The sequence below is a fragment of the Ranitomeya imitator genome, chromosome 2, assembly GCF_032444005.1.
Source record: "Ranitomeya imitator isolate aRanImi1 chromosome 2, aRanImi1.pri, whole genome shotgun sequence".
NCBI classification, from domain to species: Eukaryota; Metazoa; Chordata; class Amphibia; order Anura; family Dendrobatidae; genus Ranitomeya; species Ranitomeya imitator.
In genome coordinates, this window is record NC_091283.1 from 743,065,343 (window position 1) to 743,083,985 (window position 18,643).

Below are 18,643 nucleotides of genomic sequence, written 5' to 3' on the forward strand. Positions count from 1 at the left end.
TTATCTACCTCAATGTGCGTCGTTCCTTTTCAGGTTTTCCGGAGGGATACAGGGTGAGCAGTCACACCTGTACTCCCACAATGCGGACTATGAGTACGGCGTGTACTGCCACCCCGTATCCTCATAGATCCCTCTCCAGGACCAAGATCCTAGCACACAAGCGTGCTGAGAAGTCCGGTCCTGGCTCCGTCCCCCACCCACTCGCCCACCAGAGCCTGTCGGTTGGAGGAGACGAGGACGTCCATCACAGCTCCGTGGACGTCTCAATCCCCTCAGGTTAGTAACTGCGTGGGATGTCTAAGGTGAGTATTTCCCCTAAATCTCCAGATCTTCCCCCCCTTACTCTCTCGCTGTGTGGGGGAGTAGTAGTCCCTAGATGCGCTGCTCTATCCTCTATGGCGGCGCTGATCTCATTTTAAAAGGAATCCCAGGGGCAGCAAGACGTGCAGTAGCTCTGCACTACAGGTTATCCCCTTCTTCGGGGCCGCAGTGTCCTCCCTGCGGTCGCGCTGCGGCTGCAATGTCACTTTTCTGGCGGCGTCGGCACCGCTCCCCCCGGCGGCCACCCTGCAGGCTTCGGCGCCGCAATCCTCTTTCCGGCGGCGCCGGCCTCTAATTTAGGTCCCGGCTTCTGCCGGGGCCTACTTCGGCGCCGCCTTCCGACCTCACTGCGGCCCTGGCAGGCTGCCGCGCTGCTCTGCGGCACATTGTTCCGGGGCCGCAATCTCTTTTTCCGGCGGCGGCGGCCTCTAATTTAGGTCCCGGCTTCAGCCGAGGCCTACTTCGGCGCCGCCTTCCGACTATTCCGTCCTCCCTGCGGCCCTGGCAGGCTACCGCGCTGCTCTGCGGCACATTGTTCCGGGGCCGCGATCTTTTTCCAGCGGCGCCGGCCTCTAATTTAGGTCCCGGCTTCCGCCGGGGCCTACTTCCGGTACCGCGCTCCTCAACTTCCGCTTTCTTTGGGCGGGCTTTCTCCCGCCCGACAAACTGTGCCCTGCAATCTCCGCCCACCGGTGTCATCTGGGCGGACTCCGCCCCTTCCTCCACGTCGCAGCTGAGCACAGGGCAGGAGATTTCACACGCGCATTTTCACTGAGAGCGTTCATTTCTGGGGGCACAGCACATCTTCTGCGCGGATTACAACCAGAGGCCGCAGGGCAGCAGCTCCATCTTTCTGTTCCACTGTTGTTCTTCAGGCCTGCAGCAAGTTCCGAACAAGAGTGCCCCAGATATGTCTACCTGTTCTCCTAGGGGCTATCGTTCCTGAGGAGCATCTTCCAAGCCGTGCAGCCTTCCATCTGGACACCGCAGCGCCTGCCGTGAGTACCTCTGCACCGCAGTTTGACTCAAACCCCAGCCCCCCCCCCCCCCCCCAATCCTCTGTCTCAGGGGCCGGAGTCACTTTTTCCTGTGTCTTAGTGAAACACTTTCAGGGTTCGCCTTGCAACCGCAAGCCTCTCTCAGGCAGGCCTGCAGCAACCCACTTTATGTTCCCTGCTGCTCCGCCTCAGAGCGAAGTCCCCACCCCAGGCTGGGCCTCCCCTCTGTCTCTATCAGTAGCGGATCTCACACGGGTGTCCCAGACCCTTGTGTCCATGCTCGAGCTGTTGCCCCTGCAGACTTCCGTAGTAGCCAGCGGGTCGCAAGAATCTCTGTCCGAGTCTTCCAATACAGGCCGCGAAAGATCCAGATGGGAACGCCGGTCTGAGTTCTCTTCTCGGTTCATCTCGCCCCACGGTCCTTCTCTGTGGTCGAGTTTCCCCTTATCCTCCCCCTCTCGGAGGGAGAGGCTTTTTATGATGTACCTTCGGAGGATAATTTGGGGCCGGAGTCGGACCATATCATAACATGAGGGATATGGTTCAAAGCCTCATTGGAGCGTCCAATCTGACCTGTGGCATCTAAGATTCCTCTACGGAACCCGCAGATCAGGCGGTTTCGTTTAGACGGTCTAAACTACCTCCCAAGGGATTCGTTCCTCATCCTGAATCGAGGAGCTTCTGGCCAGAGAAAGGGAGAATTCGACCAGACGTTCTCAAAGAGACAAGCGTCTTGGAGTCTCATATCTCTTTCCTCCGGATCTCATCGCCAACCGGTATGAGAGGCGATGGAGAACGACCTCTCCCTCTGTGGATTCGCCGACTGCTAGACTTGCCACTAAGACAGTCCTCACGCTGTCCGGTGGGGCGACTCTGACAGATTCCATCGATAGAATCATGGAATTCTTCGTGAATTTCGGCATCATCCCTATGCCCGGCTTTCGCTTCCACTTTGGTTTCGAAGTCGGTATCCGAAAGGGCTAAAACAACTCCGTTGGGACATTCAAGCCGGAGCTCCACCAGACTGGCTGGCGGAAGCGGCCACCCAGATTACTCACGCAGGGGTATAATTTGTTCCCTGGACGTCGCGTCTTCTGCCGCTCAGACACCCAGTAATGTTGTTGCCAGCTGTCGCTCTGTTTGGCTCAAGAGCCATCAAAGAAGTCCCTTACGAGCCTGCCCTTTTCAAGGATCACGTCCTTTTGGTTCCAAGCTGGACCAAATTATTAAGGACGCCACTGACGGCACCAGTTCTCTTCTTAGGCGGCAACTTCGGTCCTTTCGGCCTCTTTTTTTTTCGTCGTTTCGCGGCATCAGATTCCCTTTCGCAACAGAGGCCACAGGCACGTTAAGAGAAGAAGGTATTCTTCGACTCACTACTTCCTGGCGTTCCCGCTAGTCCTAAGGTGGATTCTCCAGGTCCAGGACTGGAAGTTCCACCTAGGCATGACCCACGACTAGACCCCAGCCCGTTTCTCAGGCTGGGCAGCCGTCTTCTGTTTCTAAGGGACGTCTGGGTCTCCTCAGTAGAGGACGCATGGGCCAGGGCACTTGTATCCTCTAGATACAAAATCTTCATTTCCGGCCCTGGGATCGTTTTCTTCAAATTCCAACCTCCAAGAGACCCCGCTCTAGTCCCGGGTCTCTTTACAGCCATTGTTTCCCTCATTAAATCCGGGGTAATCGTTCCCATCCCAGAACAGGAACAGTTCAACGTTTCACAGGCTTCTCTTCGAATCTTTTTGTACTGACAGAGGACGACAACGTTCGTCCCAGTCTGGATCTCGAATTGCTGAACAGGAAGTTTTGTCGGAAACCTTCAGGATGATATTCCCTCGTTCAGTAATCGCTTCCATGTAGGCTCAGGAATTTCGGTTTCAGGCGCCCGAAAGTCTATCCATCTTTCCCGACACTCTAGCCGTTGCGGGTGGCTCGCCAACAGGAAGAATTTCCGTCTTGTTCAGCGCCTCGTAGCTCCGGGCATATTCTTCGACGCTTGTCGGACCAGTCTCTTCCTTCCCAAAGACAGGATATTCCTCCTTTTGTCAGGAAGTTCGCTTGCTCCCCTCCTTTCCGATGGGCCTTAAAAGGTCCTAAGGAGGTTGGTTGCAACATCGGAAGCAATTTTCCCTTCGCCCGTCTCATTCAAGACTTCTTCAGCAGGCTATGCTATCACAGGGGACAGGTCTGTCTTCTCCCTGCATCGTCCGATCCGGCTTTCTCCTGGGTCAGACGGTTCCTCGACTGGTGGCCGAGGTCACTTCTTTTATCCCACAGCAGATCCTTCACAGCATTTCCTTCCTTCCAGTTCCCTGGCAGGTGGTGACGACGGACGCCAGCCCGCTCGGCGGAGGCGCGGGGCTTTGTCACCTGTTCTTTTCAGGGTTGTAGGTCGGCGCAGGAGTCCTCTTTGCCGATCATTGTCCTCGAGTTCATCTTTCTGTCTTCCTTCACTGGGTAAGGATTCTCAGCAGCCTGCCAATTCGAATCCAGACAGACAATGACACAGCTGTGGCATATGTCTACCACCAGGGGTGGACTCGGCGTTCTCTGGCCTCGGCCGAGATTCCAGGATCCTCCTTTGGACAGAGGCAACGGTCCTGGGTAGCTCCGCAGTGCATGTCCCCGGTGTGGACATTTAGGCCGCCGACTTCCTCAGCCGCGAGGGCCTTGCGGCAGGGGAATGGTCCTTACTTCAGGAGGTTTCCTTTCATATTGCTCTTCGATGGGGGACTCCAGAGGTGGTCCTCATGGAGTCCCGATGGAACAGGAAGGTCCCTCGGGTCATCCCAAGGTCCCGCGATCCTCTCGCAGTGGTGTTGACACTCTGGCCATTCCTTGGTCGCAGTTCGTGCTCCCCTATCGGTTCCCTTGCTTTCCAAGCTGTCGAAAAGATCAAGGCGGGATAGGTGCCGGTCATTCTGATCGTCCCGGATTGGCCCAGGAGGTCTTGGTTTGCGGACATCGTCAATCTTCTCACGGACACCCCTGGTGCCTTCCAAACAGACCCGATCTGCTGTCTCAGGGTCCGATCTGCCACCCGAATTATCGGTCGCTCAGTTTAACGGCATGGCTGTGGACTCCACAGTTGTGAGAGCGTCCGGCCTTTCGGACCGGATGGGTCACACTATAATCCAGGCTAGGAAGCCTTCGTCTTCTTCCAGGATCTACTTTTCGTACCTGGAAGGCTTACTTTCGTTGATGCGAGTCCAACCGCTTGTCACTATGTCCTTTTCCCTGCCTTCCATGTGGTTTTCCTTCAGGCAGGACTGGATTCGGGCTTCGCTCTCAGTTCTCTAAAGGGCCAGGTTCCTGCGCTCTTCTTCCCTTTAAGAAGACGTTCTCTTCTCAGCCACAGGCTAAGACCTTCCTTCGAGGAGTAGCCCACGCTGTCCCTCCGTACAGGGCCTCTGTGGATTCATGGGCTTTAAAGGTTGTGCTGGTTGTTCTTAGGGGTTCCCCCTTTGAGCCTCTCAGGGAGTTTTCCCTGTCAGTTCTATCTCGGAAGGTGGCTCTCATCAGGGCCATCTCTTCGATCTGCCACGTTTTTGAGTTGGCGGCCATTTCTTGCCGACCTCCTTTCTCGATTTTTTTCCACCAGGACAAGGTGGTCCCAGGCCTCCGCCTTCCTTCCTTTAACGAGGTGGTTTTCATCTTTCCACCTCAACGAGGACATTGTTTCTACCTTTTGTCCAGCTCCGACTCACCCTCTGGAGCGATCGTTGAACAGTCCGGACCTCGTCAGGGCAGTGAGGATCTCCCTGGCTAGCATGTCCGCTTTCCGAAAGATGGATTCTCTTTTCGCCATCCCTGATGGCGTGCGTAGAGGCCTGCCGGCTTCCAAGGCGACTATTGCTTGCTCGATCAGAATGGCAATTTTAGAAGCTTACCGGGTCAAGAGCAGTGTGCCCCCTCCTGGGATTAAGGCTCACTCTACCCTACCCGGGCGGTCGGCGCTTCCAGTGCGGTACGTCACAAGGCTTTCGCCGACTGCTTTGCAAAGCGGCAACCTGGTCTTCCATCCACACGTTTTGCCGAACTACAAGGTCCGTACCTATGCTTCGGCGGACGCCAGCCTGGGCAGAAGGATCCTGCAGGCGGCAGTGGTGAGTCCTCGGACCTGATGGAAGTCCGTTTTTTCCCACCCCAGGGACTGCTTTGGGACGTCCCATGGTTCCTGTGTCCCCCAATGAAAGGCGATAGAGAAAACAGGATTTTTGGTTGCTTACCGTAAAATCTGTTTCTCGGAGCCTTCATTGGGGGACACAGCACCCTCCCAAGTTGAACATTTCTGTTTACTGTATATGTTTGAGTTCTTTGAACACTCTTTGAGTGTTTGAATCTGTTAATTTGTGGAGCGCCGTGGAATTTGTTGGCGCTCTGTAGATAAAGTTTATTATTATTATATTATTATTCTTTCTCTTTTACACGTTGCTTCTCCTACTGCTTTCTCACTAACTGAAGATCCTACTTCCTGTCGGTAGGGTGTACACTGCAGAGGAGGAGCTAACTTTTTATTTGCATAGTGTCAGCCTCCTAGTGGCAGCAGCATACACCCATGGTTCCTGTGTCCCCCAATGAAGGCTCCAAGAAACAGATTTTACGGTAAGCAACCAAAAATCCTGTTTTTAATTAAGTGCTACTTTTTATGTTCTTTACCAAGGGGTTGGGCTTGCAGGGTAATTACGCAGCGCATCCTCAAGACATGCTCCCAGAGAATTTTAATGGAAAACATGGAATTTACTTATTTTTTTTCCTCCCCTCTGTGTGGTCATATGAAAGAGATAAAGGGTTGACAAACTTCTCAAACCTCACATACCGATTTGACTAGTATAAGAGGCACACTGTTTTTAAATTGGGATGATTTGTGTGGGACTTTTACTATATTGCCCCCCCCCCCCAAAAAAAAAAAAAAAAAACACTTGAAAACAGTCAGCCCCTATATAAGTAGGACTCTAAAAGGTTCTTGAAAATGTCAAAAAATTGCTGCTAAACTTGTGAAAGTCTTAATGTACCCCAAAAAATAAATCTGTGTAGAAAAAAAAAAATGGCAACATACAGTAAACATGGGAAATCTGAATTGGCTATCTGTTCAAAGGGCAGATGTGACATGTGCCTGAGCAGAATTTTCCAACGCAAAATCAGACTTTTGATCTCTCCAGTTCTTTATGATTTTATATATAAAATGTAGACATGTAGGCTTCGGTGGTATGTATGGACTCTCCATGTGTTAAACTTTTATTTTAAAGGGAACCTGTCACCCTCCCCCCCTTGATCCCGGCGTTAAGTAAAAGAGCTGCATTTTGTGAAGGGGGCTCTTCTTTTTTTGTTCCCCACTAACGCTGCAATATTAACCCCTTTACCCCAAAGGGTGGTTTGCACGTTAATGACCGGGCCAATTTTTACAATTCTGACCACTGTCCCTTTATGAAGTTATAACTCTGGAACGCTTGAACGGATCCCGGTGATTCTGACATTGTGTTCTCGTGACATATTGTACTTCATGATAGTGGTAAAATTTCTTTGATATTACCTGCGTTTATTTGTGAAAAAAATGGTAATTTGGCGAAAACTTTGAAAATTTCGCAATTTTCCAACTTTGAATTTTTATGCAATTAAATCACAGAGATATGTCACACAAAATACTTAAGTAACATTTCCCACATGTCTACTTTACATCAGCACAATTTTGGAACCAAAATTTTTTTTTGTTAGGGAGTTATAAGGGTTAAAAGTTGACCAGCAATTTCTCATTTTTGCAACACCATTTTTTTTATAGGGACCACATCTCATTTGAAGTCATTTTGAGGGGTCTATATGATAGAAAATACCCAAGTGTGACACCATTCTAAAAACTGCACCCCTCAAGGTGCTCAAAACCACATTCAAGAATTTTATTAACCCTTCAGGTGTTTCACAGGAATTTTTGGAATGTTTAAATAAAAATGAACATTCAACTTTTTTTCACAAAAAATTTACTTCAGCTCCAATTTGTTTTATTTTTTATTTTACCAAGGGTAACAGGAGAAATTGGACCCCAAAAGTTGTCCAATTTGTCCTGAGTACGCTGATACCCCATATGTTGGGGTAAACCCCTGTTTGGGCACACGGGAGAGCTCGGAAGGGAAGGAGCATTGTTTTACTTTTTCAACGCAGAATTGGCTGGAATTGAAATCGGACGCCATGTCGCCCCTGATGTGCCTAAACAGTGGAAACCCCCCAATTATAACTGAAACCCTAATCTAAACACACCCCTAACCCTAATCCCAACGGTAACCCTAACCACACCCCCAACCCTGGCCCCAACGGGAAAATGGAATTTAATACATTTTTTTAATTTTTCCCTAACTAAGGGGGTGATGAAGGGGGGTTTGATTTACTTTTATAGCGGGTTTTTTAGCGGATTTTTATGATTGGCAGCCGTCACACACTAAAAGACGCTTTTTATTGCAAAAAATATTTTTTGCGTTACCACATTTTGAGAGCTATAATTTTTCCATATTTTGGTCCACAGAGTCATGCGAGGTCTTGTTTTTTGCGGGACGAGTTGACGTTTTTATTGGTAACATTTTCGGGCACGTGACATTTTTTGATCGCTTTTTATTCCGATTTTTGTGAGGCAGAATGACCAAAAACCAGCTATTCATGAATTTCTTTTGGGGGAGGCGTTTATACCGTTCCGCGTTTGGTAAAATTGATAAATCAGTTTTATTCTTTGGGTCAGTACGATTACAGCGATATCTCATTTATATCTTTTTTTTTTTTATGTTTTGGCGCTTTTATACGATAAAAACTATTTTATAGTTAAAAAAAATATTTTGGCATCGCTTTATTCTCAGGACTATAACTTTTTTATTTTTTTGCTGATGATGCTGTATGGCGGCTCGTTTTTTGCGGGACAAGATGACGTTTTCAGTGGTACCACGGTTATTTATATGTCTTTTTGATCGCGTGTTATTCCACTTTTTGTTCGGCGGTATGATAATAAAGCGTTTGTTTTTTTGCCTAGTTTTTTTTTTTCTTACGGTGTTTACTGAAGGGGTTAACTAGTGGGACAGTTTTATAGGTTGGGTCGTTACGGACGCGGCAATACTAAATATGTGTATCTCAGGGAAGCCCGCAGAGAGCCCTCTCCCTGGGCGATGCTTTCATATACCGCCGGCACACCGCGATCATGTTTGATCGCAGTGTGCCGGGGGTTAATGTGCCGGGGGCAATCCGTAACCGCTCCTGGCACATAGTGCTGGATGTCAGCTGCGATAGGCAGCTGGCACTCGGCCGCGATCGGCCGTGCTCCCCCCGTGAACGTGGCCGATCGCGTATGATGTACTATCCCGTCAGTGGTCATACGGGCCCACCCCACCTCGACGGGATAGTACGTCATATGTCAGAAAGGGGTTAACGACCACCGATACGCCTTTTAACGGTGGCAGTTAAGGGTACTTAAACCACAGCGAAAAAGAGACTAGCGCCCCCCAGAGTCTGATTTTCTCTGGGGTTTCGGTTACCAGGGGTAGCCGAGACCTCAGAGAACATGATTCAGGTTTTTTTACCGACCCCCGGGTTGTGATCTCCGGTAATTAACCGTTTACCGGCGGTCGCAAAAAAACCCCCAAAAAATGCGATTTCCCATTTAATTTCTCTGTCCTCCGATGTGATCGCACATCAGAGGACAGAGAAATGGGGTCCCTGATCGCCCCCCGATACTCGCCTTTCTCCCCCGGTACTCCTCGTGGCTTTGATGGGCGCCGCCATCTTGTTCCAGCTAAAAAATAGCATGCGCAGTGCATCGGCCGGCACCCGGAAGATCTTTGGGGTCTCGGCTGTCGGGGGTAGCCGAGACCCCAAAGAACATGATCGGAGTCGGTTTTTACCAACCCCTGTTTTGCGATCGCCGGAACTGTTTACCGGCGACCGCAAAAAATAAAAAAGCGGTGTGTTATTCTCTGTCCTCTGATGTGATCGCAGATCAGAGGACAGTGAAATAGGGGGATTCGGGGACCCTGTTATACTTACCGGTGTTCCTGAATCCTCCTGCTTCCCCTCCTGCCCGCCGGCTTCTTCATCCGGTAAGAAAATGGCGGGCGCATGCGCAGTGCGCCCGCCATGATCTGCCGGCTGGCAGCTAGAGGACTTGGGGCTAAAATTAGGGTTAGGGTTGGGGCTAAATTTAGGGTTAGGGCTAGGGTTAGGCTTCTTTCACATTTGCGTCGGTACGGGGCCGTCGTAATGCATCGGCCCGACATACCGACGCACGTTGTGAAAATTGTGCACAACGTGGGCAGCGGATGCAGTTTTTCAACTCATCCGCTGCCCAGTCTAGTTCCTGGGGAGGAGGGGGCGGAGTTACGACCGCACATGCGCGGTCGGAAATGGCGGACGCGACATATATAAAAAGTTACATTGAACGTTTTTTGTGACGACGGTCCGCCAAAACACATTGGATCGAGTGCAATACAAGTCTATGGGCAAAAAACGCATCCTGCGGGCACATTTGCAGGATCCGTTTTTTGTCCAAAATGACGGATGCCACACGACGCAAGTGTGAAAGTAGCCTTAGAGTTAGGGTTGGGGCTAAAGTTAGGGTAAGGTTTGGGGCTAAATTTAGGGTTAGGGTTGGGGCTAAAGTTAGGGCTAGGGTTGCGGCTAAAGTTAGGGTTAGAGTTGGGATAAGGGTTAGGGTTTGGATTAGGGTTGGCATTAGGGTTACATTTGGGATTAGGGTTAGGTTTGGGATTGGGGTTAAGGTGAGGGGTGTATTGGGATTAGGGTTAGGTTTGAGGTTAGGGTTGAGATTAGGATTACGGGTGTGTTGGATTTAGGGTTTTGATTAGGGTTATGGTTAGTGTTGAGATTAGGGTTGTTTTGGGGTTAGGGTTGTGATTATCGTTAGGGTTGTGATTAGGATTATGGATCGGGTTGGGATTAGGGTTAGGGGTGTGTTGGGGTTAGGTTTGGAGTTAGAATTGGGGGGTTTCCACTGTTTAGGTACATCAGGGGGTCTCCAAACACGACAGCCAATTTTGCGCTCAAAAAGTCAAATGGTGCTCCCTCCCATCTGAGCTCTGCTGTGCGCCCAAACAGTGGTTTACCCCCACATATTGGGCATCAGGGTACTCTGGATAATTTGGACAACAACTTTTGGGGTCCAATTTCTCTTGTTACCCTTGTGAAAATAAAAATTTGGGGGCTAAATCTTTTTTTGTGGGAAAAAAAAATATTTATTTTCATGACTCTACATGATAAACTTCTGTGAATCACTTGGGCATTCAAAGTTCTCACCACACATCTAAATAAGTTCCTTGGCGGGTCTAGTTTCCAAAATGGGGTCACTTGTGGGGGGTTTCTACTGTTTAGGCACATCAGGGGCTCTGCAAATGCAACATAACGCCCGCAGACCATTCTATCAAAGTCTGCAAAGGCCATATACATAATCACATCATATCAAAGTAACTCCTGTATGCAGGAGTTACTTTGATATGATGTGATTATGTATATGGCCTTTTACTGCTAGCAGCATTTTTACCCCCGGGTATATGTAGTGCTCCCCATGTACACCAGTACTGCTAGAGTTTTCTCTTTATATTCCATCTGTTGTGGTGCATATTTGTGATTTTATTGGTCCCATATTTTTTGTATTTTGTGTATTTTTAAATAAAGATATTTGATTTACTATGTTGTTTGGGATTTTCCTACTCCGTTTTTTCGCTGTAATACTGTATAGAGGGCTACAGATACTCACTGTGCTGTTTGGTGACATGGTGTGTATCACACTAAGTATGGACCAGAGGAAGCAAAGGAAAGAGCTGTCTCGGGAGATTAGAAAGAAAATTATAGACAAACATGTTAAAGGTAAAAGTTATAAGACTATCTCCAAGCAGCTTGATGTTCCTGTGACTACAGTTGCACATATTATTTAAGCTCCATTTGACTGTAGCCAACCTCCCTGGACATGGCCATAGGAGGAAAATTGATGACAAATCAAAGAGACTGATAATACGAATGCTAACAAAAGAGCCCAGAAAAACTTCTAAACAGATTAAAGGTGAACTTGAAGCTCAAGGAGCATCAGTGTCAGATCGCACCATCTGTCGTATGAGCCAAAGTGACTTCATGGGAGATGAGCAAGGAGGACACAATTTTTGAAAAAACATAAAAAAGCCAGACTGGAATTTGACAAACTACATGTTGACAAGCCACAAAACTTCTGGGATAATGTGCTATGGACAGATGAGATACAAATGGAACTTTTTGGCAAGGCACATCAGCTCTGTGTTCAGATAGAAAAATGAAGCATATCAAGAAAAGAACACTGTCCCTACTGTGAAACATGGAGGAGGCTCTGTTATGTTCTGGAACTGCTTTACTGTATCTGGCACAGGGTGTCTAGAATCTGTGCAGGGTAAAATGAAATCTCAAGACTATCAAGGGATTCTAGAGCGAAATGGGCTGCCCAGTGTCAGAAAGCTTGGTCTCAGTTGCAGGTAATGTGTCTTGCAATGGGATAATGACCCAAAATACACAGCTAAAAACACCCAAGGATGGCTAAGAGGAAAACATTGGACTATTCTGAAGGTGCCTTCTAAGAGCCCTGACCTAAATCCTATTGAGCATCTTTGGAAAGAGCTGAAACATACCGTCTGGAAAAGGCAACCTTCAAACATGAGACAATTGGAGCAGTTTGCTCTTGAGGAGTGGGCCAAAATACCTGTCAAGAGGTGCAGAAGTTTCATTGAGGGTTACAGAGATTGTTTAGTTGCAGCAGTTGCCTCCAAAAGGTTGTGCAACAAAATATTAAGTTAAGGGTACCACTATTTCTGTCCAGGCCTATTTCATGAGTTTTTATTTAATTTTTTTAAATTCTATGGAAGCATGGTTGAAAAGCAATGTCAGACTTTCATTTGTTTATTTTCATAGATTTTTTTTTTTATTTATTATTACTTTTGTCAAATTCAAGTTACTTCTGTGACCATTGTGGGGTTTTCTGTCATTAAATGAGGGGTATCAACAATTTTGACCACGTGTGTAGTGTGTTTAGTTCAACTAGGAAAATTTGATGAACCGTCCTCTTTAACCCTTTGTCTTAAAATAGGGTGGGGCTAAAGCCTGGGACCCAGCGCCATCATTTACGTCATTTTGTCCTTATGAGGTTGAGTAGAGATGAGCGAATATTTCAATATTCGGTCCTGATTACGATTGCCATATTTGCAATATTCGCCGAACGCCATTGGAGTCAATGGGAGTACAGATGAGCGAATATGTTTGAAAATGATCGTCAAACATAAAATCGGCACTGATATGGCCCGAATATGGCAAATTTTGATTCCGCAATCATTTTCCAAACATATTTGCTCATCTCTAGTTAAGAGGAGACTGTTACATTTCTTCCATTAAGTGGGCACAATAATATTTCTATTCCTAATACCTGGTCTACATACGGTGTAGATATGATGTGACATTAACATCGGTCAGATTTGCTGTGAAGACCACATTTTATCTGCTGTTCGGGGTGTAAGCCACCCATTACTGTTGTGCCAGTCTTCCCGGCCATATGACATCGATGACCTAGTTACCTTTGTTGTAATCTTCTCATCGGTGATACTTGAGCTAGTCATCCCTGGTCATCAGTTGTTTCCATGTTGCCGGCCCGATGAGACTGTACTCGCTGCTGAATATTTATAGCTTTATTTGAAACTAGATAGTGGCCCGATTCTAACGTATCGGGTATTCTAGAATATGTAGGTAGTATATAGCACAGGCTACGTACTATGTTGCACAGTGACGTAGTATATAACACAACCGACGTAATATATAACAGAGCTACGTAGTATGTAACACAGCGTACGTAGTATATAGCACCGCTACGTAGTATATAACACAGCCACATGGTATATAACATAGCCACATAGTGTATTGCACAGGCACGTAGTATATTGGTCCGCCACGTAGTATATAGCAGAGCCACGTAGTATATAACATAGCCACGCCGTATATCGTAGTATATTGCACTGCCACGTATTATATAACAGAGCCACGTAGTATATTGCACAGTCGACGTAGTATATAACAGAACCGACACAGCCACATAGTATATTGCACAGCTACGTAGTATATAGCACAGAGCACGTAGTATATTGGACAGTCACATAGTATATTGGACGTTCACGTTGTATATTGCCCAGTGACATAGTATATAGCATAGAGATGTAGTATATAACAGAGCCCACGCAGTATGTAACACAGCCCACGTAGTAAATAGCAATGTGGGCACTATATGCGTGGTTAAAAAAGACTTAAAATAAAAAATAAACATATACTCAACTTCCGAGGGCCCCTTGAAGTCCTAGCGCCTGTGTGCGGTGCACCTGTAGCTTCCGGTCCCAGGGTTGGTATGAGCGCAGGACCTGTGATGACGTCGCGGTCACATGACCATGACGTCATGGCAGGTCCTTCTCGCATAGCATCCTTGGCACCGGAACCTGCCGCTTGCACTGCCGAGGACAGCAGGCGACGTCAGAGGGTGAGAATAACCTATTATTATTATTATTATTATTATTATTATTATTATTATTATTATTAGATCGTTTTACTATTGATGCTGCATACGCAGCGTCAATAGTAAAAAGTTGGTCACACCGGGTTAATAGCTGCGTTAACGGAGTGCATTACACCGTGGTCCATTAACTCTAGCATTAACCTTGTGTGACCGCTCAGCGCTGACTGCAGGGCAGTAAAGCAGCGGCCATTTCGCTGCCAGACTATGGCCATCGCTGATTGGTCGTGGGCGTCCAATCAGCGACTTGGATTTCCATGACAGACAGAGGCTGCGACCAATGAATATCCGAGACAGACACAGACGGAAGTGACCCTTAGACAATTATATAATCGATGGACAGGGATGTATGATACAGAGCCTGCCGTCATCACAAGTGTGAACAGCGGCTTATGAAATGCTTCATCTAGGTGGCCTATAAGAATATAACGTATATATGTTGTGTGATGTGTGGGCTCACTGACCTCAGAGAATTTTCTGATATAGATCATTTTCATGTTTCTCAGCACCTCCTCTTTTTCATATGTAGTTTATTTTCCCTAGACTTTTTCCCTACTCTTCTAAATATTAGATGTTGCATGTGGTATAGATTTCTGTGATCTCACCATCATATGTGACATGGTAAAACACAACACGTATTGTAATCGTGTTCAGTAACTCTTCCATTATGCTCTGAACTATTTCTTGATGTACTTTCTCTTAGATCCAGGTAATAGAAGATGATCGGACTAACAGGACTTCTGAGCCGTTTATTACTGGGCTGAGGGGGCAAGTTCCACCTCTCGTTACTACCAACTTCCTGGCCAAAGATCAAGGTACACTTGGCTTTTAATTCTATAAAATTGGTTCTCGTTAAACTTCTTTCTCGATAGCCAAATGCTAATTTTAATGGAAGTATTGCTCTATTGATTTTTTTGTTTGTTTTTTTTTCCTTTTATTGACGTCATTTCAGTCAATTAGTATGTAATTGTAATATGCCAACTTCTGGCGCAGCGCTTCTTTTGCATCGTGCAGCTGGCTGATTACAGCTGCTTAACCTCTTAACGTACAATGACAGGCAGAGTCCGTCATTGGACGCCTCCCCCTTTTTCGGCAGATGACCGCTGATCTGATCAGCTGACTTGTGCCCCTAACAGCCGCAGGTGGAATCGCTATCTACCAGCGGCTGTTAACATGTTAAATACCGCTGGCAGCGGCATTTAACTTGCACGCGCAGGAAGCGCGTCACTACCTCTTCCCATCGGCTCCCGTGTCACATGACTGCGGGTCGCTGATGGGTTGGCATGACAACAAGTGGTCAGCAGGAGGCCCCTGTGGTTGTCATAGCCGGATAGCTATGAGCGCTGTCCTGCAGTCGGCATTCATAACAAGCGAGCATAACTGCAGCCCTGCTCTATGTAGCACAGGCAATCGGATGATCGCAGCTTCTAGTCTCCCACGGATACTATGGAATCAAGTAAAAAGTTTTTAAAAATAAATATAAAAGTTCAAATCGCCTTCCTTTCGCCCCATTAAAAAAAAATCAAATATACGCATTTGGTATTGCCACGTTCAGAATCGCCCAATCTATCAATTGGTAAACAGCATAGCGAGAGAAAAAATCGAAACTTCAGAATTATGTTCTTTTGCTCACTGTAACATTGCAATAAAATGCAATAACGGGCGTTCAAAAGATCGTAGACACACCAAAATGGTATCAATAACCTCGTTAGATTGGCGCGTAAAAAATAGACCCTCACCCGGCTCCAGATCCTGAAAAATAGAGATGCTGCGGGTTTTGGAAAATGGCAACATTTTTTTTTTTTCCTTTACAAACTTTAGAACTTTTTTTTCACCACTTAAATAAAGAAGAACCTAGACATGTTTGGTGTCTGTGAACTCGTAATGACCTAAAGAATCATAAAGTTTTAGCAGTTGGTGAACATTGTAAAAAGAAAATCCAAAAAAACAATTGTGGAATTGCACTTTTTGCAATTTCACTGCATTTGGATTTTTTTTCCCGTTTTACAGTAAAGATATGGTAAAACCAATGGTGCCATTCAAAAGTACAACTCGTCCTGCAAAGAACAAGCCCTCACATGGCTATATTGACGGAAAAATGAAAAAGTTATGACCGTGGGAAGAAGGGGAGCATAAAATGAAAATGCAGAAACGATCAATACCCCTGGTCCTTTAAGAGGTTAAGATAGTAATTAGTGATGAGTGAGTATACTCGTTGCTTGGGTTTTCCTGAGCACGCTCGGGTGACCTCCAAGTATTTGACTGCACGGAGATTTAGTTTTCATCGTGGCAGCTGAATGATTTACAGCTACTAGCCAAGTTGAGTACATGTGGGGGTTGCTAGGGAATCCCCACATGTAATCAAGCTGTCTAGTAGCTGTAAATCATTCAGCTGTCGCGATGAAAGTACACTCGCTCATCACTAATAGCAATGAGTAACAATGAGTAGAGGTATATTGGGAACTTCCTGCCTGCATTTAAATACTATGTTTTGTATAAAATCAATACTGGTAGATAATTATCCCTTCCTGACGGCTTTTTTTTTGCTTGTTCATGCATCTTCATTTTTTGTTCCGAGAACTTATATTTTTCCATCCACATTGACGTATAAAGACTTTTTTTTGCAGGGCGAGTTGTAGCGTTAGTTGATGCCATTCATTTTGCCATACAACATAATGAAAATGTGAAAGAAATTCCAAGTGTGGTGAAATTGCGCAAAGAAAACAAACGCAATTTCGTAACTTGTTTTTTTGGGTTTTGTTTTTGCGATTTTCATTGTGTGATAAAAATGACCTGACTATATGATTGTCCAGATCCACTTGATGAATATGATTAATGCAATATCAAACTTTAATATATTTTTTCAGTGGTAGTAAAAATTCTGAAGTTTAAAAAAATAAAATAAGTTTGTCATTATTGTTTTGAGACCCTTAATACTTTCATTTTTCTGTCAATGCAGCTTTGTGAGGGTTCTGAGCTGACCTTACTACCAATGCCATTTTGGAGTGTATACACAATATTTTGATCACTTACAGCATTAATTTGTGATGTTGCAGCGACTAAATAAATGTAATTCTGTGTTTGTTTTTTCTTGTTACATTATTTACCGACTTGGTTGACTAATCTTATGTTTTAATCGGACTTTATCAGATGTAGAGATGTCAAATAATCTTCTTTTCAAAGTTTTAGTTAGAAGGGGAAAATGGTGTGTGTGTGTGTGTGTGTCTAACATACATAGTGTTTCTCCCTCCCTGATTTCCTATTCTTTTCCATGTTTGTCACACTTAAATGTTTCAGATCACCAAAAAAAATAGAAATATTAGACAAAGATAACACAAGTAAACACAAAATACAATTTTTATATGAAAGTCTTTATTATTAAGGGAAAAAGAAATACAAACCTACAGTGTGCTGTGTGAAAAAGCAATTTCCCCCTAAACCTAATAACAGGTTGGGACATCCTTAGCAGCAACAACAGCAATCAAGCATTTGCAATAACTGAGAATGAGTCTTTTACAATGCTCTGGAGGAATTTTGGAGGGTTTCTGAGCATGAACCGCATTTTTAAGGTCATGTCACAGCATCTCAATCGAACGAAGGTCAGTACTTTGACTAGGCCTCTGCAAAGTTTTAATTTTGTTTTTCTTAAGCCATTCAGAGGTGGACTTGCTGGTCTGTTTTGGTTAATTGTTCTGCTGCATAACACAAGTGGGCTTCAGCTTGAGGTCACAAGCAGATGGCCCGACATTCTCCTTCAGGATTTTTCGGAAGACAACAGAATTCATGGTTCAATTTACCACAGCAAGTCTTCCAGGTCCTGAAGCCGCAAAACAGCCCCGGGCTATCACACTTAACACCACCATATTTTACTGTTGGTATGATGTTCCTTTGCAGAAATGCTGTGTTACTTCTACGCCAGATGTAATGGTACATACACCTTCCAAAAAGTTAAACTTTTGTCTCGTCCGTTCATGGAGTATTCTCTGAAGAATCTTCGGGATCATCAAGATGTTTTCTGGCAAAACTAAGACGAGCCTTTTATGTTCTTGTTTATCAGCAGTGGTTTTCGTCTTGGAACTCTGCCATGCAGGCCATTTTACCCAGTCTCTTTTTTTATGGTGGAGTTAAGAACAGTGACCTTAACTGAGGCAAGTGAGACTTGCAGTTGTTTGGATGTTGTTGTGGGGTCATTTGTGACCTCTTTGATGAGTCGTCACTGCTCTCTTGGGGTAATTTTAGTTGGCCCGCCTCTCCTGGGAAGATTCATCACTGTTCCTTGTTTTCACCATTTGTGGATAATTGCTCTCACTGTGATTCGCTGGAGTCCCAAAGCTTTAGAAATGGCTTTATAACCTTTTCCAGACTTGTATATGTCAATTACTTTTTTTTATCATCTGATCCAGAATTTCTTTGGATTATGGCATGATGTGTAGCTTTTGAAGAACTTTTGGTCTACTTCACTTTGTCAGGCAGGTCCTATTTAATTGATATTTGGTGTGGCTAGGGAATTTGAACTCTGCTTCCCAAAGATGTGATAAACCGCAGTTAATTTATTTTTAAAGGGGTGTTGGTCAATCACATTTCACACGGGGGCCCTGAAGGTTTGGATTTTTCTCCCTTTATAAAAAGGGTGGGGAACCTCAGGCCCCAGGGCCATTTACGGCCCTCAATGACCTCTTATCAGGCCTCCGAGCAGATTCTCATGGACCGCATTCTTGGGCAGGGTGGTGTATTTTGATTACAACCAGCTCATTCATTTCTTCTTGCTCTT

General features: G+C 45.8%; 1 protein-coding gene across 4 annotated transcripts in view; it reads left to right on the forward strand.

Annotated features, from left to right (window-relative positions):
* Positions 1–18,643, forward strand: part of SEC24C (SEC24 homolog C, COPII coat complex component) — a 128,624-nt gene that overhangs the window by 51,841 nt on the left and 58,140 nt on the right. For all 4 annotated transcript variants that reach the window (XM_069753244.1, XM_069753245.1, XM_069753247.1 and 1 more), the window contains one exon: positions 14,576–14,687. In XM_069753244.1, the coding sequence (XP_069609345.1) occupies positions 14,576–14,687 (112 nt within the window). The remainder of the gene's footprint in view (positions 1–14,575; positions 14,688–18,643) is intronic.